Source organism: Scyliorhinus torazame, chromosome 10, assembly GCF_047496885.1.
Source record: "Scyliorhinus torazame isolate Kashiwa2021f chromosome 10, sScyTor2.1, whole genome shotgun sequence".
NCBI classification, from domain to species: Eukaryota; Metazoa; Chordata; class Chondrichthyes; order Carcharhiniformes; family Scyliorhinidae; genus Scyliorhinus; species Scyliorhinus torazame.
The window spans coordinates 170,217,142-170,243,172 of record NC_092716.1 but is presented as its reverse complement, the minus strand read 5'-3'; the positions used below and the strand labels follow the sequence as shown (position 1 = coordinate 170,243,172).

The 26,031-nt window shown below is 43.6% G+C and overlaps 1 protein-coding gene across 4 annotated transcripts in view; it reads left to right on the top strand.

Moving 5' to 3' along the window:
- LOC140431032 (protein phosphatase 1 regulatory subunit 12A-like) overlaps nucleotides 1-26,031 on the top strand; it is a 349,337-nt gene that overhangs the window by 244,593 nt on the left and 78,713 nt on the right. For 3 of the 4 annotated variants that reach the window (XM_072518929.1, XM_072518928.1, XM_072518930.1), the window contains exons 11-13: nucleotides 1,069-1,154; nucleotides 3,233-3,436; nucleotides 25,857-25,997. In XM_072518929.1, coding sequence (XP_072375030.1) covers nucleotides 1,069-1,154; nucleotides 3,233-3,436; nucleotides 25,857-25,997 — 431 coding nt within the window. The remainder of the gene's footprint in view (nucleotides 1-1,068; nucleotides 1,155-3,232; nucleotides 3,437-25,856; nucleotides 25,998-26,031) is intronic. The other variant, XM_072518931.1, reaches the window with a different exon arrangement.

The following is a 26,031-nucleotide window of genomic DNA, read 5'->3' as shown; positions in this document are numbered from 1 at the left end:
CGTCCCCCCCTCACGCTCTCGTCCCCCCCCTCGCGCTCTCGTCCCCCCCTCGCGCTCTCTTCCCTCCCTCGCGCTCTGTTTCCTTCCCCGCGCTCTCTTCCCCCCCCACGCTCTCTTTCCCCGCCGCCACGCTCTCTTCCCCCCCCCCTCGTGCTCTCTTTCCCCCCCCCTCGCGCTCTCTTTCCCCCCCCCTCGCGCTCTCTTCCCCCCCCTCACGCTTTCTACCCACCTCTCTGTCCCTAGGCCTCACCCTGGATGTCTTGGCTTCAATTCCCAGCACCTCCGCTCCACTCTAACTCCACTGCTCGGGCTCCAGTCCCTGCACCCCACTCTTCATCTCACTGGCCCTTGGCTCCCTAGGACTAGAAGCCAGGTAAGCGCTGTTTCTCCAGGGACAGATTGTTCTGCCCCACATTTGCTGCTGATAAGCTCACCAGTAGCTAATGGTGGAGGGAAACACTGTTGGCAGAGCAGAATCTTCTATTCAAACTTATATGTTTGGCCAGCATTTTGAAAATTGGCTCCAGGGCTCGCATAGAGGGCATCACAGGCTGCATCTGGCCTGCGGATCGTATATTGGACAAGCCTGCCAAGAGCGACCTTTAAATTAGATTGAAGCCATTCCTTACCTTGCCCATTTTTATCAGAGACTGTTACTCTATATTTAGCTTGTTTTGTACTAGGAAGTGCGTTGACAGTCTGTTTACAAAGAGCTCTGATTAAGATACACTTGATGAAGCAACATAGAAGCAGTTTCATACTGCCTGAAATGCCTGTTAACCGTGACCTGGTAGCACTTCATTGGTAGAGAATTGGGGCTTTACTCCGCATCAAACATGTCATGTATGTGACAGAGGGATGGTGGAGAAACGTTGAAGCACATTTACCATGGAGTGTGTTTGACCTCTGAGACCATGTACAGGAGAGAAGCTTCCTCCATCTAACATGTATTGTATGTGACGCTCTCTGCCTTAATTGGGATTATGTTTTGTTGCTCAGCTCTGACATCACTCCTGTTCAGTGTGGACAATGTTGTTTTGAGTTCATCCTTTGATTTGTGTTTTTCAGGAGAAGGAACCCCGACTAGCCCGTGTACCACCCACCCCCACAAGGAAGCTCTTCACCATTGGAGATACCAACGAAGATAAATCTAGGTGGGCAGATAAGCTAAGGAAGCCAGTTCATTAAGCTGGCTTACATTGTTTATTCTATGAAAGTCTGGTTTACCAACTTCTCAGTATAAATACCCACACAATGATCTTTCAATCATATTGGCACCACTAAAAACGTTGGTTCAGAAAGTCTGAATTCAGAGTTAATATCGGACAAGTATGGTTTTATCCTGAAGCCCATATATTATCAGAATCGGCTGTGACAACACGAGCAATCGAGGAGAATAAAGAGCTGTCGGGAGCTAATGGTTCTGAACACTGGGCAGCTGTAGCCACATACACCAGAAACTCCCTCCCTCCCAGTCAGAAACATTAAGTTTTAAAACACTTGATTGAATTGTCCTGTTTTAACTGAGGAGGCAATGTGAAATTGGGGCTGTGATACTCGGTTACACATCAGGCGGAAGCCTCAAGTCCAACTATCCAATGATGTCAGGGCAAGGGTAGGAGTGCCACAATTGATTTTGGATTATTTGGGATAAGAAAGATGAAAATCAACCCTAATTCCCTTGATCATTACAGATGGAAAGTACATAGTTGTGGACTTTGAGTGAAAACTGGCTTTTGAAAATTCAGGAATGAGAAATATGAGCAAGAGTGGGCCAAATAGTCCTTCAAGCTTGCTCTGCCATTCAATAAGATAATGGCTGACGTTTGACCTGAATTCTACTTTCCCACCTGATCCTCCACCTCCGCTGATTTCCCTAGAGTCCAAAAATCAATTGGTCTCAGCCTTGAATATACTCAATGACTAAACATCCATAGCTCTCTGGGGTAGAGAATTCCAGATTCACAACCCTTTACCCTAAGACTATCATAGAATCCTTACAGTGCAGAAGGAGGCCTTTCGGCCCATTGAGTCTGCACCAACCCTCTGAAAGAGCACTCTATTAAGGTCCACTCCCCCACCCTATCCCTATAACTCCACCTAACCTGCACATCCCTGGACACTAGGGTAATTTAGCATGGCCAATCCACCTAACCTGCACATCTTTGGACTGTCGGAGGAAACCGGAGCATCTGGAGGAAAACCATAAATACACAGGGAGTACGTGTAAACTCCACACAGACACCCAAGGCCAGAGTCGAACCTGGGTCCCTGGCGCTATGAGGCAGCAATGCTAACCACTGTGCCACTATTCCCCCTAATGCTAGACTCTCCAGTAAGGGAAAACATCCGCTCAGCATCTATCATCTTAAGCCCCTCAGAACCTTGTATTTTTCAATGTGATCACCTCTCACTCTTCTAAACTCGAGATAGTATCGGCCCAGCTTACTCAGCCTGCCATTAGAGGGCAACCATCTCATCTCAGGAAGGCTACCAGCCAGTAAACCTTCACTGCGGCGCTTTCGAGCCAAGTATATAATTTCTTGGATAAGGAGACCAAAACGATTTATACTACTCCAAATGTGGTCTCCTCAAAGCCTGGCATAATTGTAGCAAGACTTCCTCCCTGAAAACCCATGGATTGTTGCAATGCCACGATAGTTGAATAATCTAGAAATGCTCACTATTTAAACTTGCCTCAGGTTACTGGCTACTTGGATGAGTTATCAGACAGAATGAGATGAGAAGTGAATAGTCCCCATCCAGGGGACCTGTACCTTCAGTGGTGGAGATCAGAAATGGAAAGAATGGTAGAGGACTGTGTGGGGGTAGAAAATATGGTCCATCTGATTGATCTCAAAATTTGAAAATACCCCTTTTTCTCAAAAAGACACCCACCACAATTCATCTCCTTTGTAAATTTTCCCCCATCCTCTACCTTACTATCTCAATGAGCAGTGAATTCTCTATATTAACCATCTTCTATGTAAAAGTATGTAATCTAAGCTTCTCACTTTCCCTCTTCTGACTTTGAGTCTGTAGCCAGTTCAAGGTTCAAACATTTCCCTGGGGTTTAGTGCGTCTGCTTTCTTTAAAATACTTTGTTTCCCCAAAACAATTTCTTGTGGTGCAGACTTTCTCATTTCTGTAGCTTTAAAATGGAAATGTGTAAAGAGTCCAGCTAAATTGGACATTGTCTTTTGCTATTGGTGATCCTTGTTTTTCAATGCAGAGACTCCACAGCCCAGTTAGCTCGTAGTGCCTCTTACACACGTCAGCGAGAGGATGACACTGGCAATCCATTGGCAAGCCTGGCCCGGGGCTCATCCTACACACGCAGACAGACTGAGCTGGAGAGCAGCAAAAAGGATAAAGACTTGAATAACACAATGCCAAGTAGCATCTCCACAGCAACAGTGTCAGGTTATCCCAAGAGGTTTGTGATCAGTGTACGACAGATGGGCTTACATTTCTTGTGGGAATTCTTGAAAGGGGATTGAACTCTGGGGCTGATGTCGGGTCTGTTGGTATGTTTCATCTTTCCCTCTGTTTGATTCATGTGACATTTTAATCTGCTGTCCCTTGTGTCTCTGGGGACAGAAAACTGTTCTCACTCGTTGAGGCTGGCTTGGTTTTCATGATAAATTATCAGCAAGTAATTGCAGATTATTGAGGTCCTGGTTATTATTCCTCCCTTAACCAATACAACCAAATGAAAGAGTAACTGGTTATCCAGCACCATAATATATTTGGGACTTTGCAAATTAGATACTGTGTCTGCCTCCAGTGATTACACTTTAGATTCCTTGGGCTGGATGCTCCGTTACGCCGGCTGGTCAATGGGGTTTCCCATTGTGGGGCAGCCCCACGCCATCGGGAAACCCCCTGGCTGCCAGCAAAACAGAGCATCCTGCCGGTGGAGAATCCAGCCCCTTGCATGTGAGCACTTTGAGATGTCCTCAACAAAGTATAATGCAAGATTTTTCTTTTGCGTCTGGCAACCACAACACTAAAATGTAGAGGAATGTATGTGTGATAATAGTCCAGGGTACTGAAAATGAGATTGCACCATATTGCTCAAACTATGGACTAACATTGGGCTTCTTGATAAAGTACTGTGTGAATGCCTTCACTGAGGAAAGCACTAAATGTGAATGACTGCTGTAGCAAACATGGAACTTTCACTGTGATAGAATCAGGTAATCCTGCCACAGAGTGGCTGTTTAGCACACTGGGCTAAATCGCTGGCTTTGAAAGCAGACCAAGGCAGGCCAGCAGCACGGTTCAATTCCCGTAACAGCCTCCCCGAACAGGCGCCGGAATGTGACGACTAGGGGCTTTTCACAGTAACTTCATTTGAAGCCTATTTGTGACAATAAGCGATTTTCATTTCATTTCATTTCATTTCAAGCAGTGTAGCAGATGGCGAGGTATTGGGGACAGACTGAAGAAAACACCTACTCTGCACATCTTTGGGTTGTGGGGGTGAAACCCACGCAGACACGGGGAGAATGTGCAAATTCCACACGAACAGTGACCCAGGGCCAGGAGCGAACCCGGGTCCTCAGTGCCATAGGCAGCAGTGCTAACCAATGGGCCACCAGTGGGATTCCTACCTGGGAGTGCACTGATAATCCTGCAGATTTTACGCCTTTGTGAATCCAGGATGAATTACACAGAATTACACAATGGCAATAGAGACAGTGCTATACTCTGCACCATAGAACATAGAACATTACAGCGCAGTACAGGCCCTTCGGCCCTCGATGTTGCGCCGACCTGAGAAACCACTCTAAAGCCCATCTACACTATTCCCTTATTGTCCATATGTCTATCCAATGACCATTTGAATGTCCTTAGTGTTGGCGAGTCCATAAGACCATAAGACATAGGAGTGGAAGTAAGGCCATTCGACCCATCGAGTCCACTCCACCATTCAATCATGGCTGATTTCAACTCCATTTAACCGCTCTCTCTCCATAGCCCTTAATTCCTCGAGAAATCATGAATTTATCAACTTCTGTCTTAAAGACACTCAACGTCCCGGCCTCCACCGCCCTCTGTGGCAATGAATTCCACAGACCCACCACTCTCTGGCTGAAGAAATTTCTCCTCATCTCTGTTCTAAAGTGACTCCCTTTTATTCTAAGGTTGTGCCCCCGAGTCCTAGTCTCCCCTGTTAATGGAAACAACTTCCCTACATCCACCCTATCTAAGCCATTCATTATCTTGTAAGTTTTTATTAGATCTCCCCTCAACCTCCTAAACTCCAATGAATATAATCCCAAGATCCTCAGACGTTCATTGTATGTTAGGCCTACCATTCCTGGGATCATCCGTGTGAATCTCCGCTGGACCCGCTCCTGTGCCAGTATGTCCTTCCTGAGGTGTGGGGCCCAAAATTGCTCACAGTATTCTAAATGGGGCCTAACTAATGCTTGATAAAGCTTCAGAAGTACATCCCTGCTTTTATATTCCAAGCCTCTTGAGATGAATGACAACATTGCATTTGTCTTTCTTAATAACGGACTCAACCTGCAAGTTTACCTTTAGAGAATCCTGGACTAGGACTCCCAAATCCCTTTGCACTTCAGCATTATGAATTTTGTCACCGTTTAGAAAATAGTCCACGCCTCTATTCTTTTTTCCAAAGTGCAAGACCTCGCACTTGCCCACGTTGAATTTCATCAGCCATTTCTTGGACCACTCTCCTAAACTGTCTAAATCTTTCTGCAGCCTCCCCACCTCCTCCATACTACCTGCCCCTCCACCTATCTTTGTATCGTCGGCAAACTTAGCCAGAATGCCCTCATCCCGTCATCTAGATCGTTAATATATAAAGAGAACAGCTGTGGCCCCAACACTGAACCCTGCGGGACACCACTCGTCACCGGTTGCCATTCCGAAAAAGAACCTTTTATCCCAACTCTCTGCCTTCTGCCTGACAGCCAGTCGTCAATCCATGTTAGTACCTTACCTTGAATACCATGGGCCCTTATTTTACTCAGCAGTCTCCCGTGAGGCACCTTATCAAAGGCCTTTTGGAAGTCAAGATAGATAACATCCATTGGCTCTCCTTGGTCTAACCTATTTGTTATCTCTTCAAAGAACTCTAACAGGTTTGTCAGGCAAGACCTCCCCTTACTAAATCCATGCTGACTTGTCCTAATCCGACCCTGCACTTCCAAGAATTTAGAAATCTCATCCTTAACAATGGATTCTGGAATCTTGCCAACAACCGAGGTTAGGCTAATTGGCCTATAATTTTCCATCTTTTTCCTTGTTCCCTTCTTGAACAGGGGGTTTACAACAGCGATTTTCCAATCCTCTGGTACTTTCCCTGACTCCAATGACTTTTGAAACATCATCACCAACGCCTCCACTACTTCTTCAGCTATCTCCTTTCGAACTCTAGGATGTAGCCCATCTGGGCCCGGAGATTTATCAATTTGTAGACCTCTTAGTTTCTCTAGCACTTTCTCCTTTGTGATGGCTACCATATTCAACTCTGTCCCCTGACTCTCCGGAATTGTTGGGATATTACTCATGTCTTCTACTGTGAAGACTGAGGCAAAGTACTTATTCAGTTCCTCGGCTATTTCCTTGTCTCCCATCACAAAATTACCAGCGTCATTTTGGAGCGGTCCAATGTCAACTTTTGCCTCCCGTTTGTTTTTAATGTATTGAAAGAAACTTTTACTATCATTCCTAATGTTACTGGCTAGCCTACCTTCAAAATTGATCATCTCTTTCCTTATCTCTCTCTTTGTTATCCTCTGTTTGTTTTTGTAGCCTTCCCAATCTTCTGACTTCCCACTACTCTTTGCCACATTATAGGCTTTCTCTTTTGCTTTGATGCATTCCCTAACTTCCTTTGTCAGCCATGGCTGCCTAATCCCCCCTCTGATAACCTTTCTTTTCTTTGGGATGAACCTCTGTACTGTGTCCTCAATTACTCCCAGAAACTCCTGCCATTGCTGTTCTACTGTCTTTCCCACTAGGCTCTGCTCCCAGTCGATTTTCGTCAGTTCCTCCCTCATGCCCCTGTAGTTACCTTTATTTAACTGTAACACCTTTACATCTGATTCTACCTTCTTTCTTTCAAATTGGAGATTGAATTCGACCATATTATGATCACTGCCTCCTAAGTGCTCCCTTACTTTAAGATCTTTAATCAAGTCTGGCTCATTACATAACACTAAGTCCAGAATGGCCTGTCCCCTCGTGGGCTCCATCACAAGCTGTTCCAAAAAGCCCTCCTGTAAACATTCAATGAATTCCCTTTCCTTGGGTCCACTGGCAGTATTATTTACCCAGTCCACCTGCATATTAAAGTCCCCCATGATCACTGTGACCTTGCCTTTCTGACATGCACTTTCTATTTCGTGGTGCATCTTGTGCCCCTGGTCCTGACCACTGTTAGGAGGCCTGTACATAACTCCCGTTATGTTTTTTTTGCCTTTGTGGTTCCTCAACTCTACCCACACAGACTCCACATCATCCGACCCCATGTCGTTTAGTGCTATTGATTTAATTTCATTCCTAATTAACAAGGCAACCCCGCCCCCTCTGCCCACCTCTCTGTCTTTTCGATATGTTGTGAATCCCTGGATGTTTAAATGCCAGTCCTGAACCCCCTGCAACCATGTCTCTGCGATGCCTACCACATCATACCTGCCACTACTGTTGCAGGCAGGGCATTCCACGCCCTTACTACTCTCTGAGTAAAGAACCTACCTCTGACATCTGTCTTATATCTACCTCCTGTGTGTCTCCTGTATCCAAGCCTGTGTTGTACCTGCCATTTTTACGTGGATCACTGTAGAAGGAGCTATCTGCTTGGACAGCTTCTAACCATTTTATTATCGATCCTCGGTTATCTATTGTATAGCACAGCCCCAGCTCCCTGGTGTTCTGAATCCTGCAACCTGCTATCAACTCTCAACTATCATATGTGTAACACAGTCCCATCTCTGCCTTTCTTGTAGACAAAATAGTGGCTGATTGCATCACATGTAGGGCAGTCGTGGTCCAGCGAAAAACTAATAGGAAAACCAGTCAGCATCTTGCCACAGGGGAAGAAACTGGATATTCAGAATTTGCTGGAAACAGATATGTTCCATCTTTGCAGCCGGAAACTAGTGTGGAGGCAGAATCTGAACAAGGGAATGGAAAAAAAATGATGGTCGTTAGTTTGGGGTCATGTAATTCCATGTTCCACCTGTACAGTGTCACGGCCACACTGTATGAGCTGCAGTACAGAGTGGAGTTTCCTGGAATGCATCATGAGACAGTGCAAGCACTGTGAATAACTGACCAAAATTGGGTAGGCACTCTGTTCAGTTGAAATGTATTTGGGGCAGTGGGGGCAGAGATAGCAGATCACCATCAATTCCATCAGGCCATAGCATTATTTTAACAGGCAGACAGTCCTGTAATAGCTTGGGTTTAAGTGGGGTCAGCTGCTGGATCGCCATTCTTTGCCGAGAGGTCTTGGCCCATCTAAATGGGCGCCCTAAGAAGCAGCTTCTCAGGGACAAATGCTGGAATAAAAATTGCTAAAATGGCCACTTCACTCGGTGCTCCATTCTGCTTGAGAATTTGTGACGGTGGAACAAGAGGATGAAAGAAGTGGTGGCCAGGAGGCATGTTTACACCAGAGGTCAACTGCTCACACCTCCAGTTGCACATATGGACAGTGGCATTCCTACCTGGTAGTGTCTGAAGAAAGATGCTTTGTTCGGCCAGCGAGGTAATGGTAGAGTTGTGCCACCTGCTGGAACCCTCCCATTACAGCCATCGGCAGTTGGTCACCACTTTGAGCTTTTATATCTCTGGTTTCTTCCTAACTACTGCAGGGACCATTTGCAACATGAGTCGGGGGAGGGGCAGGTCCGACAACCAGGCCACCTTGTACAAACCATTGTTTGCAGCAAACTACCCAGTCTTCAGAACAGTGACCACGACACCACACAACCCTGCCATGGCAATCTCTGCAAGACGTGCCAGATCATCGACATGGATACCACCATTACACATGAGAACACCACCCGCCAGGTACGCGGTACATACTCGTGCGACTCGGCCAACGTTGTCGACCTCATACGCTGCAGGAAAGGATGTCCCGAAGCGTGGTACATTGGCGAGACCATGCAGACGCTGCGACAACGAATGAACGGACACCGCGCGACAATCACCAGGCAGGAATGTTCCCTTCCAGTCAGGGAACACTTCAGCAGTCAAGGGCATTCAGCCTCTGATCTCCGGGTAAGCGTTCTCCAAGGCGGCCTTCAGGACGCGCGACAACGCAGAATCGCCGAGCAGAAACTTATAGCCAAGTTCCGCACACATGAATGCGGCCTCAACTGGGACCTGGGATTCATGTCGCATTACATTCACCCCCCACCATCTGGCCTGCGAAATCCTACCAACTGTCCTGGATTGACACAATTCACACTTCTTTAACCTGGGGTTACCCCATCTCTGGATCTGTAAAGATTTAATCACCTACTAATGCTCGCATTCCAAGCATTGTTTGGCATCTATGAATTTGTCTATATATGTGTTTCTGGAACATACCTCTTCATTCACCTGAGGAAGGAGCAGCGCTCCGAAAGCTAGTGACATTGAAACAAACCTGTTGGACTTTAACCTGGTGTTGTAAGACTTCGTACTGTACTTCATTCACCAGGGCTCACTGCCCATTATCATTTCTCCGAGGGAAGAGTAAATGTGCAATGAGTGGCCATTGACGTTCTTGAGGCAGGATTTCCTGAAAGGTTATTGACAACATCCATGTGGCCATCTTTGCCGTTATACAAATGCTTCCACCAATCATAAGGGCTTCAACTACCATGGATCAACCGGTCAGTGATCAGCAGTACACCATCATGTCGGTCAATTTCCACTTCCTTGACAACGGTCACAATCCTTTTTAGCTTAATGAAATCCTCTGATTTGAAGCAGAAAACAGACAGAAAAGAGGTTCTGAGACGAAGACTATTCGCTTCAGCTGTGACTACTGCCACCCTTATGTGAACCACAGACAGAATCTGAACACACATATACTGAAGCTCGTGGGTCTGCCAAGGTCATAACCAACAAACTATTGGCATCTTGAAGAAATGCTCGAGATCCCTTGACACATCCTGGGGCGCCTTGCAGCCTTGTGACATCCATTGTAATCAGCTACTTGTCCCAGAGTATACGTAACTTGGAGGAGGAGGAGGCCCACTTGCAGGTAACACTAGATCAGGACACTGGCAGTGACCTGAAGATATTTGCACCATTGCAGCCTACAAGACTTGTGCCGTAGCTTGTCAGAGTGTACCTGCACTTCACTAACACACTGTTCTTGTGCAGCGTGTGGTGGCTAACTGCACCTTCAGCAATATTGTCTGTTGCTAATTTTATTTGGTTCTAAATATGGCGGTCAATATGGTCGCCTTCGTTAATCCTAATTATGTTTATGCCTTAGAGTCGCCAGGTATCTTTCGATACCGCCACAAGGTTAAACCCGAATACTGATCAAAGAGCCGATAGACCAGTTAGTGAGTTCAAAGTCAATACTATTTATTTACACACACAGTAATATCTACTCATGCACGAAATAGTACAAACTAAACTGTCTCTAATGCTAAAGCCTATACTTAGCTTTGGGCGCCCACTCAGTCAGAGGAACAATGGCCGTTGTTTGGATCTCAGGCTGCTGGGGTCGAAGTGGTGAAGGGGAACAGCTAAGGTCGTCCGTCTGGTAGTGAGCGTTGACCTTGGGCTTACTTGCTTCTGGTGTAGCTGGCGGAAGGGTCTCTCCGCTTTGAGAGCCGATTCCAGGAGAGCGATTCTCTCTCGGGGCTTTTTTCTTATACCCGAAGGTGGCTTTGTGCGTTTTTGGGCGGGCCTTGAACTAGTCCCCAATTAATTGGGCCGTATCTTGATCACTCGTATTGATCTTGACCAATAAAGGGTTGGGTGCCCTGATGGCTGGGCGGGTCCTATGTGACCACTTGCCTTGCTTTGTTTACGCTTTCGGTTTGGGGAACGGGCGCCGCGAGGTCTGGAGCTAGATCGGTTGCTTGAGTGTCTTTCCTTTGTTCCCGGAGATGGGTCATCAATATGCTAATAGACCTACAGTTTCAGTCTCGTCTGGGAGCTGCGGTTCCAATATGCATACAGGCTCTGTGCCTGCTTGCTTTCTTAGCATTGTCCATAGTCCCCTACGGTCTTTGCAAACATCCATTTTGTATTCTGGAAGTGGCCATCCCAGATGGCTACATGTCCTCTGCACCACCATTATGGGTATCTTTTGGTCTGCTGTCACCTTGTTGAACACTATCAGAAATACATTTTCTGGATAAAATGGAAGCAAAATATGAACATCCTATGCATGCAATTGATGTATTTAATCTGTTTTCCATCTGTAATCTTCCAGCACTGCCCTAATGTACCTTTTATGTGTTTCTTTCATGGGATGTGCGATTATTAGATGCCAGTGACAGTCTCTTGTGATTGAGCTAGTTCTGTGACACCTTGTGCTGAGTCATGAGATGGCCATGCAGCTGTTTCTTGCGTGTCTGATAGTGAGCTATCTGTCTGCTGTTCTCTTCATGGAACATAATCTTCTGTCTGTTGAATTGAAGTTTGGTTGAGCAGATGTGGCATTGCCTTAAAGGACAGCAGCCTTGCCTGAGCCAAGCTCAGACGTGCCCTGACCGCTAGGCATTGCCTCAGCATTACCACTGTCCTGTGGTGGGCAGGCCTGAGGGCAGCAATGAGTCCTTGAAGCCAGTGTAATGGCTCCTTCCATCTAATCCCCCAGTGTTTTGACGCTGAGCAAGAGATCTTGCTGTACAGTTCAGCATCTATCAAAGCAGTTTAATTTGTAAAGATTCTTTAACTCTGCTTATGATGCATTTCACTGGAGGCTAACCTAACCGAGACATGCAATCTCCTGGGAGAGGTGAAAAAAAGCGCCCACAACAAACTGTGAGAGGACAAGTCTGAGAAAATTCTCTCCACCTGCTTCGATGATCAACACAAAACTAGAAGACCACTCTGACCCTGTTTATTTATTTTTCAAATTTTTTCAATTATCTTTCTTTCCAATTAAGGGTAAATTTAGCATGGCCGATTCACCTAAACTGCACATCTTTGGGTTGTGGGGGTGAAACCTAGGCAGACACGTGAAGAATGCGCAAACTCCACACGGACAGTGGCCCAGGGCCAGGATTTGAACACATGTCCTCAGCGCCATAGGCAGTAGTGCTATAACCACTATGGCACGTGCCACCCCGACTCTGATTAATGTTATATGGTACTTAGCCCTTGTGTGAGGCAATCTCTGCCCAGATGCATTTGAGGTATGTGAACTTGATTGGCATGGTCAGTATTTATTGCCCATCCCTAGTTGCCCTTCAGGTGGTGAGCAGCCTTCTTGAACCGCTGCAGTCCCTGTGGTGTAGGTACAGCCACAATGCTGTTGGGGAGGGAGTTCCAGGATTTTTAGCCAGGCGACAGTAAAGGGAAGCGTGTATATTTCCAGTTGTCCCACAATCTGTAAACACCACCAGACCTTCCAAAGTTATGTGGCCACTGTCAGGCGACTCCACAAGATGATTGTGTTCCACCTGTCACTTTCTAAATATGCAGACGTATGGAGTTTGTGTGGGTGCTGCAGTTGAGGAACGGCTTGAACTGACTCTGGCCTCCTGAACTGCCAGCACCACATGTTCCTTCTCACTTTGTTCTATGCCGCAGTAGTTTCTGCTTCTCAAATGGGCTGCACATACATGTGCAGGCTTGCTGTGAGGTGCCTAGCTTCTTCCCTCGCACTGAGAATGGTGGCTGAGTCTTGTAGACATCTACAGAAACAAAAGGCAGCATATAATAGAATGCTGCCTGCTGACGTCACTTTAAATGGTATTTGCATGGAAACATAACATGTGCCAAGTGCCTTGCGTATTCACATTCTAAAATGAGAACAAAAACAAGCAAACTATCGTTGTACATAGCAATAGCACTTTAACCAAAGATCTGGTCAAGAAGAACATATGCTGTTTTTGTTTAAACTGTGAGAAATAATTCCCACAATCACCCTTGAAGAGACTCTCAGAGATCCCATCTTCCAGCTCCTTATGTTTATGTCCTATAAAACATAATCCCGGGTTCTTTCCTGTCCCATCACTATTTCATCCCACTCTCGAAATGGGGGGATTGATTTGAGGGATTATTGTTCCTGGCACAGATTTACAATGACAGGAAATGCATCAGGAAAAACTGCTGCAATGATAACTTGACCCCACAGATTTAACTGTGGGTCCACTTCAAAGACTGAGGAGCCATTCTTGCGGAATCCCAATCATCTTCAACTCAACTAGGGAGAACATTCTGTTGAACCAAACCAATCTACAAACTTGCACAGAAAGGAAAACACTCACTGATACACTTTCTTACGAAAGGCGACGATAATATACATGACCTGCAGTTTATTTTTTACCTCTACAGCTTCCTCTGATACATCTTCTAATCAGTCGCAAAGACTTTGGGCGCAATTTTTAACGAAAAAGAAACAAGAGTCCCGTTTTGGGCATGTTTAGCTGGGTGTTTCCCGGCACCTGCAGTGCCGTGAATGACCCCGCTTTTAAACAGGGCTCTTTTTTTTTCCGGGCGTCGGTAAGAATCGCCCCACCGAGACGACACTTACCTTTGCATTTACCCAGTGAGAGCGAAATCCAGATCGTGACATCTCGCGAGATCTTATTAGATCTCCGAGGTTTCGCAGGCATTGTAAATCCCACAAGAGGCCTCTCACGGGATTTACCAGCCACGTCGAGCCCGTATGATCGCGCCCTTCGAATAGAAAATACCCATGATGCAGTGCTTTCCTGCTCTTGTTAAGTTCTGACAACTAAATAATTTTCCGAGCTGGAAACCTTGAACCCTATCGGTCCTTGCCTCAAATGTGTATGCTTTCCGATGTTCCCAGCTGATTCTGATCATGGTAAAACAATTTTAACCAATAAGAATTTTTTTTTTTTTTAATTAAAAATTTGAACAAATTTTTTTTCAGATACACATTCCACTGCCATAGTCGGCGCTTATCATGGTGTATTCCTTTAAAACAGAACTCAAGCCCACAATTTTCCAAAGTGTGCCTTAAAGACATCGGAAGAAAATCTTTCCTCTTTTATGATAAAAAGCGAAGCTTTATGTACGAGGGGGATGAATAGTTCCTTTGTACTGACGCCAATTGCTGTAATATCTTTCAAAATCAAAGGAAAAAAATCCTTTGAAAAGGAAAAAAATGCACACACTGGAAATCTGAAACAAAAACAGAGAATACTGTACACCAGGCCAAACTGTACAAGTAAACAGATTAACGTAACTGCTGTGAACTTGTATCAGAACGTTTGCTAGTTCTTTTAAAAAATGGCACCTCCAAACTCCCTGAGGGGATGAAATTCGATTGTCCCAAAAAAGCTAGGGACCATAATTTGGGATAAACCCACCCATTTCCTTCCGATGCACCTAAATTTTGGCTGCCTGGTCACTTGTTAGTTGTGTACAACCCAGTCAGTGCTGGATACGCACAGCAGAGGACATAAGAACTAGGTAATTCAGCCCCTTGAGCCTGCTCCACCGCCATTCAATACCATCATGGGTGAACTCATCTCGGTCTCCATCTTCCTGTCTGCTCCCATAACCCTAATTGCTATTGCTAATTAAAAACTTATTTATATCCTCACATTTGTTTAGTGTTCCGGCCTCTACCACACTCTGGGGTAGAGAATTCCGTAGATTCCGTAGACCCTTTGAGTGAAGCAATTCCTCCTCCTCTCTATTTTAAATCTGCCATCCCTTAGCCTAAATCTATGGCCTCTCATTCTAAAATGTCCAATAAGGGAAAAAATCTGCTCTACATTTACCCTGTCAATCCCCTTTAGCATCTTGTATTGCTCAATTCGATCTCCTCTCCTTCTAAACTCCAGTGCACATAGGCCTAAACTGCTCAATCTCTCTTTACGTGGTACTCCAGTGCGGTCTCACCAATACCCTATACATTTACAACAGCACTTTCCTACTTTTATACTCTATTCCATTAACAATGAATGCTAACTTGCACTTGCCTTCCTGATTACCTGCTCTACGTGCATGCTTTCTTTCTGCGATTCACACATGAGGACACCCAGATCCCGCTGCTCTGAAGGATTTTGAGGTTTGTCTCCATTTAGATACTGGGCGCAATCTACTGGCTCGAGCGAGAGCGATTTGTATATATCCCACGAGGCATGAATACTGCCGGGAAACCCACGCATGACCACTCCTGACATCCACCGGCTGCACCGCGCTCTATCGACAGCGCAACACGGTCAGTGGATTGGAGCCCGAGGACAGAACCCTGTAGCACACAATGAACTACAGCTTGCGAACCAGAAAAATACCCATTTATCTCCATTCTCTGCTTTCTGTTGATTTGCCGATCCTCTATCCAAGCTAATATATTATCCCCCAACTCCCTTTTTGAACAGGGGAATTACAATAACCTTTCAGAATACAGAGAATTTTGGAATATTATAATCAATGTCTCCACTATCTATGTTGCCACTTCCTTTAAGACTCTAGGATGTAGTCCATCAGGCCTTGGGGACTTGTCTGCCTTTAATCCCAATAATTTTCTCATTACTTTTTTCCTATTGATGGCAATTGTTTTAAGTTACTCCTTTTCTACAACCTCTGCATTACCTGTTGCTCTTGAGATGGTTTTAGTGTTCTCCACCAAGAAAACTGAGGAACAAAGGTTGATTTAGTGTCTCTGCCGTATTATTAACTCCCCAGTCTTGGTCTTTAAGGGACCAATGTTAACTTTAGCTACTCACTTCCTTTTTATATACTTGTAGAATACTTTGCTATCCATTTTTATATTTTGTGCTAGATTTCTTCCATAATTTACCCAGTGTTATGGGCCAGGGTTTAGAGAACCCCAAAGTGTAACATGGAGTTCACCTGACCCACAACTTTTAATAGATTGTGGTATGGGGAGCACACAGCCCACTCTGCAGGTGTGGTACAGCAGAAATGGAGAAGTATTTTTTAAAGCAAAACAATGTTTATTCTATGAACTCAAGTGAACCTTTTTAAAACATACTTAGCAACCATTAATTCAAATACAACCTCCAAAGAATACAACACTAAGTAATGCTTAATAACTTCCCAAACAACATCCAGAAGGCTTAAAACAACTTTTACCAGAAGCACATCAGGTTAAAGTCACTATTGTTATTAGTTTTAAATCACCAGGATCAATTTACAGTCTTTAGATTACAGAGAGAGACTCTAATACACCACCTGGCTGTGACTGCAGCTATCCAGCTCTGAAAACGAAACTAAAACTCACGCTGCAGCAAACAGCCTAAAACAAAAGTAAAAAGCCGACACAACCCAACTCCACCCCCTTTCTGACATCACTGCAGTAATAAACACCAATTTCTTAAAGGTACTCTCACTACAGATATTTATATACTCACCCATTTATAAACACCCATTTCTTAAAGGTACTCTCACATGACACCTCCCCCCCCCCCCCAAGAAAAATAAAACAAACCATCAACTTCAAGATGGTTTCATTTTTCACCTTTTCACCATCCTTTAAGAAATGCACACAGTAAATATACTTTATCATTTAAAAAAAACAACACATGCAAACAAGTATAATAATATAGTCCATTTTTTTTTGTTCTTCGTCCTCCAACTGAAATCCTTCTCAATTGACAGTCTCTTCGAACAAAAAGGTCTCTGCAAGATCCGTCCATTTCGCTACGCCTCAGCATTTCTCTTTAAAGTCAGATACTTTCGTTCTATCTGATCATAGAGTCCCTTGTAATTCTCCAACACAGGAGCATTGGTTATCACAGCTTTCAGGCCATCAAATGCCTGTTGAAACTCTGCTATCCACTGGAATTTGTTAGGCATCTTGAGCAAGTCCATCAGTGGAGCAATCACGCTCCAAACATTTTTCACCAATGTTCGAACAAATCCACTCATGCCAAGAAATCGCATTATTTCCCTTTGTCTTGAGGGTATCGGAAACTCCTCAATAACTGTTGGTTTCACATCCCGTGTGACCATTCGACCCTGTCCGATTGTATGGCCAAGGAAAGTGACTTGGGCTTTTCCAAATACACTTTTGGCTAAGTTTATCACCAAACCCGCCTCCTGAAGTCGATTGAATAACTCCATCAGATGTTGTAAATGTTCTTTCCATGTCTGGTTGAAAATTACCAGATCGTCGATGCATACCGCACAATTGGGTAATCCTGAAACAACTTTGTTAATTAACTGTTGAAATGTGGCTGGGGCGTTTTTCATACCAAATGGCATAACTTTGAATTGGTATATACCATCTGGAGTCACAAAAGCTGGAATCTCCTTCGCCCTTTCGGATAAAGGTACCTGCCAGTAACCTTTAAGTAAATCCAGTTTGGAAATAAAAGCTGATTGTCCCACTTTCTCAATGCAATCCTCCAAACGTGGGATAGGATAAGAATCCGTTCTTGTGACTGCATTAACCTTTCTATAGTCCACACACAATCGTTGGATACCGTGTTTCGTTTTGGTACCATCACTATGGGTGAGCTCCATTGGCTGCAACCCACTTCAATTTTGCCATTTTTAAACATACTCTCAATCTCTTTGTTAACCTGTGCCAATTTTAAAGGGTTATGACTGTATGGATGTTGTTTGATTGGAACAGCATTTCCCACATCTACATCATGTACAGCCATTTTAGTACTTCCCAATTTATCTCTAAAAACTTGCCCATGTGATATCAATAACTCTTTCAGGTCAGTTTGTTTTTCCTCTGGAAGATAACTCAACAATTTATCCCAATTTTTAAGAAATCCTTGTTTTCCAATTTAATCTGAGGTATGTCAAATTCACAGTCATCTGGATTTGGTTCGTCACTTTGAATTAGAATCATTAAAACCTCCTCCTTTTTTTCTCCTTCCCTTTCAAAGTACCTTTTAAGCATATTCACATGACACACTCGGTGAGTCTTCCTTCTATCTGATGTTTTTACCACATAATTCATTTCACTTAATTTCCTTTCAATCTGATAAGGTCCACAAAAGCTTGCTTTTAAAGGTTCACCTACCACTGGTACCAATGCTAAAACTTTATCTCCACTGGCAAAACTACGAACTTTGGATTTCTTGTCCGCTACCCGTTTCATCACATTTTGTGCAACTTTTAAATGTTGTCTAGCCAATTCACCTGCTCTATTTAATCGTTCCCTAAAATTTGACACGTAATCCAATAATGTAATTTCCGATTTCTCACTCACCAATTTTTCCTTAATCAATTTAAGTGGTCCTCTTGCCTCATGACCAAAAATTAGTTCAAAAGGACTGAATTTGGTTGACTCATCAGGTGCATCCCTAATTGCAAACAGTACGAATGGAATCCCTTTATCCCAATCCTCTGGATAATCGTGACAATAAGCCCTCAACATTGTCTTTAATGTCTGATGCCACCTTTCTAACGCTTCCTGCGATTCTGGATGGTACACAGTTGATTTAAATTGTTTTATTCATAAGCTATCCGTAACTTCTTTGAATAACCTTAAGGTAAAATTTGATCCGATTGTTTTTCTGTGAGTAATCCATATATAGTAAAGAATTTTAGTAACTCCTCCACAATCTTTTTAGCTGTAATAATACGTACTGGAATGGCCTGTGGAAACCTAGTAGACACATCCATTATAGTCAAAAGATATTGATTCCCACTTTTTGTTTTAGGAAGCGGTCCTATGCAATCAATTAGGACACTTGTAAAAGGATCCTCATATGCTGGAATGGGTATTAAGGGTGCTGGTTTTATCACTGCTTGAGGTTTCCCTATCACTTGACATGTGTGACATGATTGACAAAATTTAACTACATCTTTATGTAGTCCAGGCCAATAAAAATATTTTTGTATTTTAGCTTGAGTTTTCCTTATTCCCAAATGACCTCACACTGGTACCTCATGTGCAACTCGCAACACCTCCTTTCTCTACCCGACTGGCAATACTACTTGATGAACTTCTGCCCACTTTTCATCCGCCTGCATATGGAAAGGACTCCATTTTCTCATCAAGACATTACATTTACGGTAATAACACTCTGGTAAACACTCAGATTCCTCTTCCGTGTATGCTTTCTGATACATCCGTTTTATTTCCACATCTTTCTGTTGTAACTCCGCCAATTTTCCTGAACTAAAAATATCCGCCTCATCCTCCACCTGTTATCAAAATCGTTTCTGATAATTTCACTTCAACTTCATCTTCACTCTTTGATTTCTCCTCTTGTCTTAACCTGTGACTTTGCGACCTTGTTAGTACACAATCCGGAAAAATCCCAGGATATTCGTCCTTCAACACTTCAATTGTCTGATTTTCCACTGGCTTATCAACCACAGTAGGCAACACTCCCACCTGCGATCCAGCTGTATCATTACCCAAGATAAACTGTATTCCTGGACAAGATAGTTTATCTATTACTCCTACTACCACTTCACCACTCTTCACTGGACTTTCCAACCTTACCTTATATAATGGAACACTACTCCTCTCACCCTGAATTCCACATATCACCACCTTTTCTGGCAACGTTCTTCCCAAACTACATAACTCCTACTCTCTTACCATTAAAGATTGACTAGCTCTCATATCTCTTAAAATTGTGTCTTCTTTACCTGCTCCTCCTGGTACACATGAGTAAACTTTACCCACACAAGTAAATTATTTAAAGAGATCTGGCACCTTCTTATCAATCACCTCTTGATCAGGCTGTACAATCTTTTGCACGTCCTTCGCTTCACTTGGGCTTTCCTTTATCACTTTAACCAACCCCACTGTCTTATCCTGTTTTACCACATCAGCCTTCCCAGTGCTTTTCTTCAACCACCAACACTGTGACTTTACATGTCCTAGTTTATTACAGTGAAAACATTTGAAACTTTTCATGTCTTTTTCACCTTCCTGGATTTCTTTTTTAATCTGAGGTACACTCTCCTTATTATCTCCCATCAGATCACCTTTGCCTCTACCACTTGAGTATTTCTCATGTCCCCAGTTTCTATCCCTCACAGGCTGAAACTGATGTCGGAAACCAAGCTTTGATTTATGAACTAATTCATAATCATCTGCCATTTCTGCTGCTAATCTCTCAGTTTTAACCCTCTGTTCTTCCACATGAGTTCTCACTACATCAGGATTTGAATTTTTAAACTCCTTCAAAAGTATAATTTCTCTGAGAGCTTCATACGTTTGGTCTATTTTCAAAGCCCTTATCCACCTAGCAAAATTACTCTGTTTGATCCTTTCAAACTCCATGTATGTTTGACCAAATTCTTTCCTTAATTTTCTAAACCTTTGTCTGGAGGCTTCAGGCACTAGTTCATATGCACCCAAGATGGATTTTTTCACCTCCTCATACGTCTCAGATACCTCCTCCGGTAGTGATGCAAACACTTCACTAGCCCTACCTACCAGCTTTGTTTGAATCAGTAATACCCACATGTCCTGTGGCCATTTCATTTGTTTAGCCACCTTCTCAATTAAAATGAAAAAGGCTTCAATCTCCTTCTCGTCAAACCTTGGCAATGCTTGGACATATTTAAATAGATTCCCACCACGCCTTCAACTTTGACGCTCTTTCTCACTATCCTCTTCACTATCATCCAACCGTACGTTTCCCTTTACGACTGCCAATTTTAGCTGACTGTCATGTTTCATGGCCATTTTCTGAAGTTCAAACTCTCTCTCTTTATCTTTTTCCCTGTTCTGTATCTCCCTTTCTCTTTCTTTTTGTTCTGATAGGGCTCTTGTTTCTATTTTCCTTTATCTCTCTCTCTATTTCCTCTCTCTTTCGTATTCAAGCTGCTTTAATGCTTTCTCATGTTCCATTTGTTTAATTTGTAACTAAAGTTTTGCTATTTCCAATGAGTCAAACTGTATCTCAGGCAACTTTAAATGCTTAGCCACCGCCATAATAACCTCATCTTTTCGCATTTTGTCAGGTAATGTTAACTGCAATATTTTTGCCAAATCTAACAGTCTGCTTTTAGTCTCTGTCCATAAGATACTGCGTGTGACCGTCTCCACCCCAAAACCTTCAGAGCCTCTGTAAGAGCCATTGTCCACAACACACTCCCCACTTAAACCAGAATACCACACCTGATAAGCAACCACAATATGTTCACCCCTCACTGCCTTTAAGTTCACTAAGCCAATCCAATAGATAGACTTTCATCCCCCTTGAGCCCCCAATTTGTTATGGGCCTGGGTTTAGAGAACCCCAAAGTGTATCATGGAGTTCCCCTGACCCACAACTTTTAATAGACTGTGGTATGGGGAGCACACGGCCCACTCTACAGGTGTGGTACAGCAGAAATGGAAAAGTGTTTTTTAAAGCAAAACAATGTTTATTCTATGAACTCAAGTTAACCTTTTTAAAACATACAGTGAACATCTTAGCAACCATTAATTCAAATACAACCCCCAAAGAATACAACACTAAGACAGAGAATGGACTCTGAGATGCTCTGACACAGTACTGGAGGTCTTAGTGCATGGTTTGGTCAAAACAAGAGAGGTCCTCTGTCCATATTGTGCAAAGAATTCCTCCAGACAACCTTTGAGAAGGCAGTAGGAACAGAGAGCCATCTCTATCGATGCCAGCAGTATGGGCCTGAAGATCTGGATGAAGTGCAGGAAGAAGTATAATGAGTTACACAACTGCTCAAGGTCAGCGAACCCATCCTCAAATGCCTTATCCTTACAGCTGAGCATTAGCCTCATAATTGCTCTGTTTGCCACACCTTTTCCACTCTCGTTCCAATAATATCTCTCAACCATGACTGGTACTTCACATTCACAGCTATACCTCACCTTCACACACTTAGCAATGCTCGAAGTCTCACAGCCAGTTATTTAAATCTGCCAGTCACTGTGACTGTGAAGGATCATGGAGTAATCTGGCACGAACCTATCCAGCATGGACGTGCTAGCCAGTTCCAAGGGAACAGATGCAAACTGATGTCTCTGCTTCCATTCCTGCACAAACAGAAGCCAGACATCTTCCGAATGCTGGCATAGTATCTCAGACTGAAGTTGTACAGGTTTGGCTTGATGTAATGCAGGCTCAATCTGCTGCCTTTACGGCTGGAGATACCAGTGCTCAAAGAAGATTGAACGTTCTTACAGCAGACCCACAACCTGTGCATCAGAAAATTACCAGAACTGATGCAGTGTCTTCCTGAGAGCAGTGGCTGTTTTTTCGTGGAGTACATACTTGCTGTCCTCTCTCAGGACAACAACATTCGACCTCCCAGCTGTGCTGCTCTGCCAGTGCCCTTGCTATTACCTGTCCGTTAGCCATCTCCGACTGCTGCCAGACATGCCATAGTGGTGCAGTCCAAATCTGGGCCTTTTAAGGTCTGAGGTGTGACTAATTATTAAGTGCAACATTCCCTGCTGAAAGTCAGCAGTTTTCCAGCAGCCATGTTGTGGCCACTGGGGTAGTAGTACAGAGGAGCACTAGGCCAGCTAAAGGCACACAGAAGTCAGGCACTAAGGGATTAGTTAAGTCTGAGATGATTTGGTGTGGAATGTTTGTGTTGGCTTTTGATTCTTTATTGTGGCCAACAAGATGCAGTGATGATCAGTAATAGAGGTAATGTGAGGTGTAAGACTGATGTTGAGTTAATCATTTGGGTTACATTCACTGGTACAACTGATGGATGAGCCAATCATTGAAGGTCCAGCCGAAAAGGGGATGTGTTTGTTGCCTCCTCCTCAGCTGTTTGCTGTATGCCTGATGGCAAGGGTAGTGCCCTCATGATCTATAAATGCACGGGTCCCGCACTGGAGTCAAGAGCCAGGTAGTCAGCAGATAGCCCTTGTTGCCCATTACCCTCCCTCTTGCCCTTCCTGGTGGCATAAATGCTGGTGGCACTGCGGACTTGCGCAGAGTAAAGGCATCATGACTGCAGCCAAGATGGTGGGCATTGGTGACCATGAGTCCAGGTACCAATGAGAAGATAGCTCTTCAGAGTGTGTTTCTGTAAAAAATGCCTCATGGCATCAGTCCTGAACTTAATTTTTATTGGTTAGACCCTGGGTGCTCCTGTTCTGCAGTTGTGATTGAACTAGAAATAATGCTCATTATTAACGTTTTCCAGTCAACTGAGTATCTTTGCATCTCCTGTCTCATTGGCCCATTTTTAAAAAAGATTGATCCAAAAATGTTTCCTTTGCTTGTAACTCGGTATTTTGACATTAGGAATTAACCTCATGGGCTTTCTCTCCAGAGTTTGAATGTTTCCCTTGTTCCTCAGTGACCAGACCTGAATACAATATTCAATGCACAACCTGCACAGAGCTCCAAGACTTTGGAAATATGGTTCAACAATCTGTTAACTGCTGTTCTGCAGTTACTGAATATGGTCACTGTTGAGTTTGCTACCACAGTACTCAGCCTCTCCCCCAGTTACTTCAACATTAGTCATTTAAGTAATTATATCTCCACTTTTTGTCTTCCAGTGTGTAAGAGCCTGCACTACATTGCATTAGATTGAAGTATTTTACCTCACAGGTTCCACACTTTGTTTCGGTCACAGAGCTGTAATGTTATTCAGGAGTTGCTTGACAGAACCTGATCACTCAGAGTGAGGCATGAACTGAATGGTTTGTTTTTTATCCCATTTTAAACGTTGGGCACGTCAACAGCCTTTCATACTGATGGAGTGAGATGCTATCTCGTCAGCCATGTTTCAATAGCCACGCTCAACATCATTGTACGGTTGTAACTTTTGTTTACCTATCTAATGCTTGCTCCCATGCGTCCAATGATTCTATGAGCCCTCAACATGAAACCGGTGCCAAAAGGCCAGCAGTAGCTGATTATTTTTAAAGCTCTGTTCAAAATTGTCCTCCTCACCCGGAGCCAAACTGTGCAGTTTTTAAATAGTACAGCTCAAAACCAAATACTTTCTGCAGGATCATGCTTTCTTTTCACCTCTTGTTCCTCCCTCTTTCCCTTCCTCCCTCATATGCTGAGTAAAATGTTGTAGTTTTCCTCGTGTGCTATTTCCAGACCATCATTTGCATTTACAGTTTTGATGGTAAACCGTTTCCTAAACACTGGCAGTATACCAGAGAGCAGAACCTTGTATTTCCATTTTTTTGAGACAGTAATGATTTTCTGTCTTGGACAGAGTCTGGACTCTCCGTCAGTAGGGTTGCTAACTCATTTAAAAGCAAAACACAATGGCTGCTGGAAATATGAAATAAAAACAGAAAATGCCGGATAAACTTTGTAGGTCTGGCAGCATCTTTGGAGAGAGAAACATAGTTAACGTTTCGAAACATTCTCTCTACAGATACTGCCAGACCTTCTGAGTTTATGCAGCATATTCTATTTTTATTTCAGATTGTAGCCTCACTTACATTCATCTGAGGAAAATAAAGAAAAGGTTTGCATTTCTATGGTGCTTCTTCATATTCTTTGGAAACTTCAAGGCACTTTTTCATCAAGGATTTACTTTTGAAGTTCAGTCACTGTTTTATGGGTGAATACAAGCAATCACATTTGCACACAAGGATTTGATTTGATTTGATTTATTGTCACATGTAAATGAGTGACGAGATGATTTGTTTCAATGATTTTGCTTGAGGGAAGACTATTGGCGTGTGCTTTTCTTTGAATGATAGTGTGTGATTTATTTTTGTTTCCACTCCATTATCATTGAATGCTGAAATTATTCCAGGTCTCTCCCCCCCCCCCCCCCCCCCCCCCTCTCCCCCCCCCCCCCCCTCTCCCCCCCCCCCCCCAAGCTAATGCTCTGTTACACTGACTTCATCTTTAATAGCGCTCTTCCAGCTCCTCAATAGCAACCTCTCTCACTTGATACATTAATACTATGTTTTATATGTATTTTTCACTACTTTATTTTATCTAACCAATAGAGTGACATTAACCTGTTGAGAACAAAGTAAATATAATGCCTGATGACTAATTTGAATATCTGCATTGCATTTTCCTATCATTGAGGTTTTAATACTTTGGTAAGAAAAATATTGTGAACTCAGGTTTGCTATTTACTGCTGTGGTGTACTTGGGTCAAAACATCAGGTGCCTGTTTATCTAACGAGCAGGTTTGGCATTGCATGTCCTTCAGGTACAGCCCATCTGATGGATGCTTGCCACATATTGCCGACTTACCTGTTCCTCACACTTCGTGTGCTACTGTTCTGGAAGATATAGCGATTCACATATTGTTAGTGTGTCATTGCTGCCTGTGTGTTGTATCTTAGAGTTTACTCGCTCCATTGTTCAGAGTCTGTTATGCAGTGCAAGGTAATGTATTTAATTCCCATATGCCAGCCTCACTCAGTGATAACCCCTACACTCTGCATTAATGGTGCCTTTGTCTTTATTGCAATTTGTCTTTAGTCTGCATTAACCAATGCATTTGCTGTGCCTGCCAGTCCATTCAGTAACATTGTCTGTATAATTATTGTATACACACTGTGCATATTAGTCTATTTCTTTACTGTGCAAAGCAGTCTTTATATGTGTGGCATGCTCTTCCTGTCAGCCTTATATTTGGAACTTGCCAGACTCTGTGCTTCAACATTCAGTTTGTGTGCGCGCGAACTGTCCTGTTTAAATACCATCTTCAGCCCATGTACAACGGGGCTGTGCTTCTGTTCTTGTTGTCTGTCTGACTCCATGCATACAACCTGTGAGTTCATGTATTTATTATGCTGTTCTCTTCTTGCATGTTTGTACACTGTTCTGCCGCTTCACTAGTCACTTCTACCTGAGAGCGATAGGCCGCAGTTATAGTGCACAAGACTTCACAGCTCGTTCCAGAATAATGTCAAGTGCGGCCTCAAACCAGAAAGTTACTAACTCTGACTCTGCTTCTACCAACATCATCGTATTTAAAAGGTACTGGTCATATTGGTTTCTCTCGACATTTTCT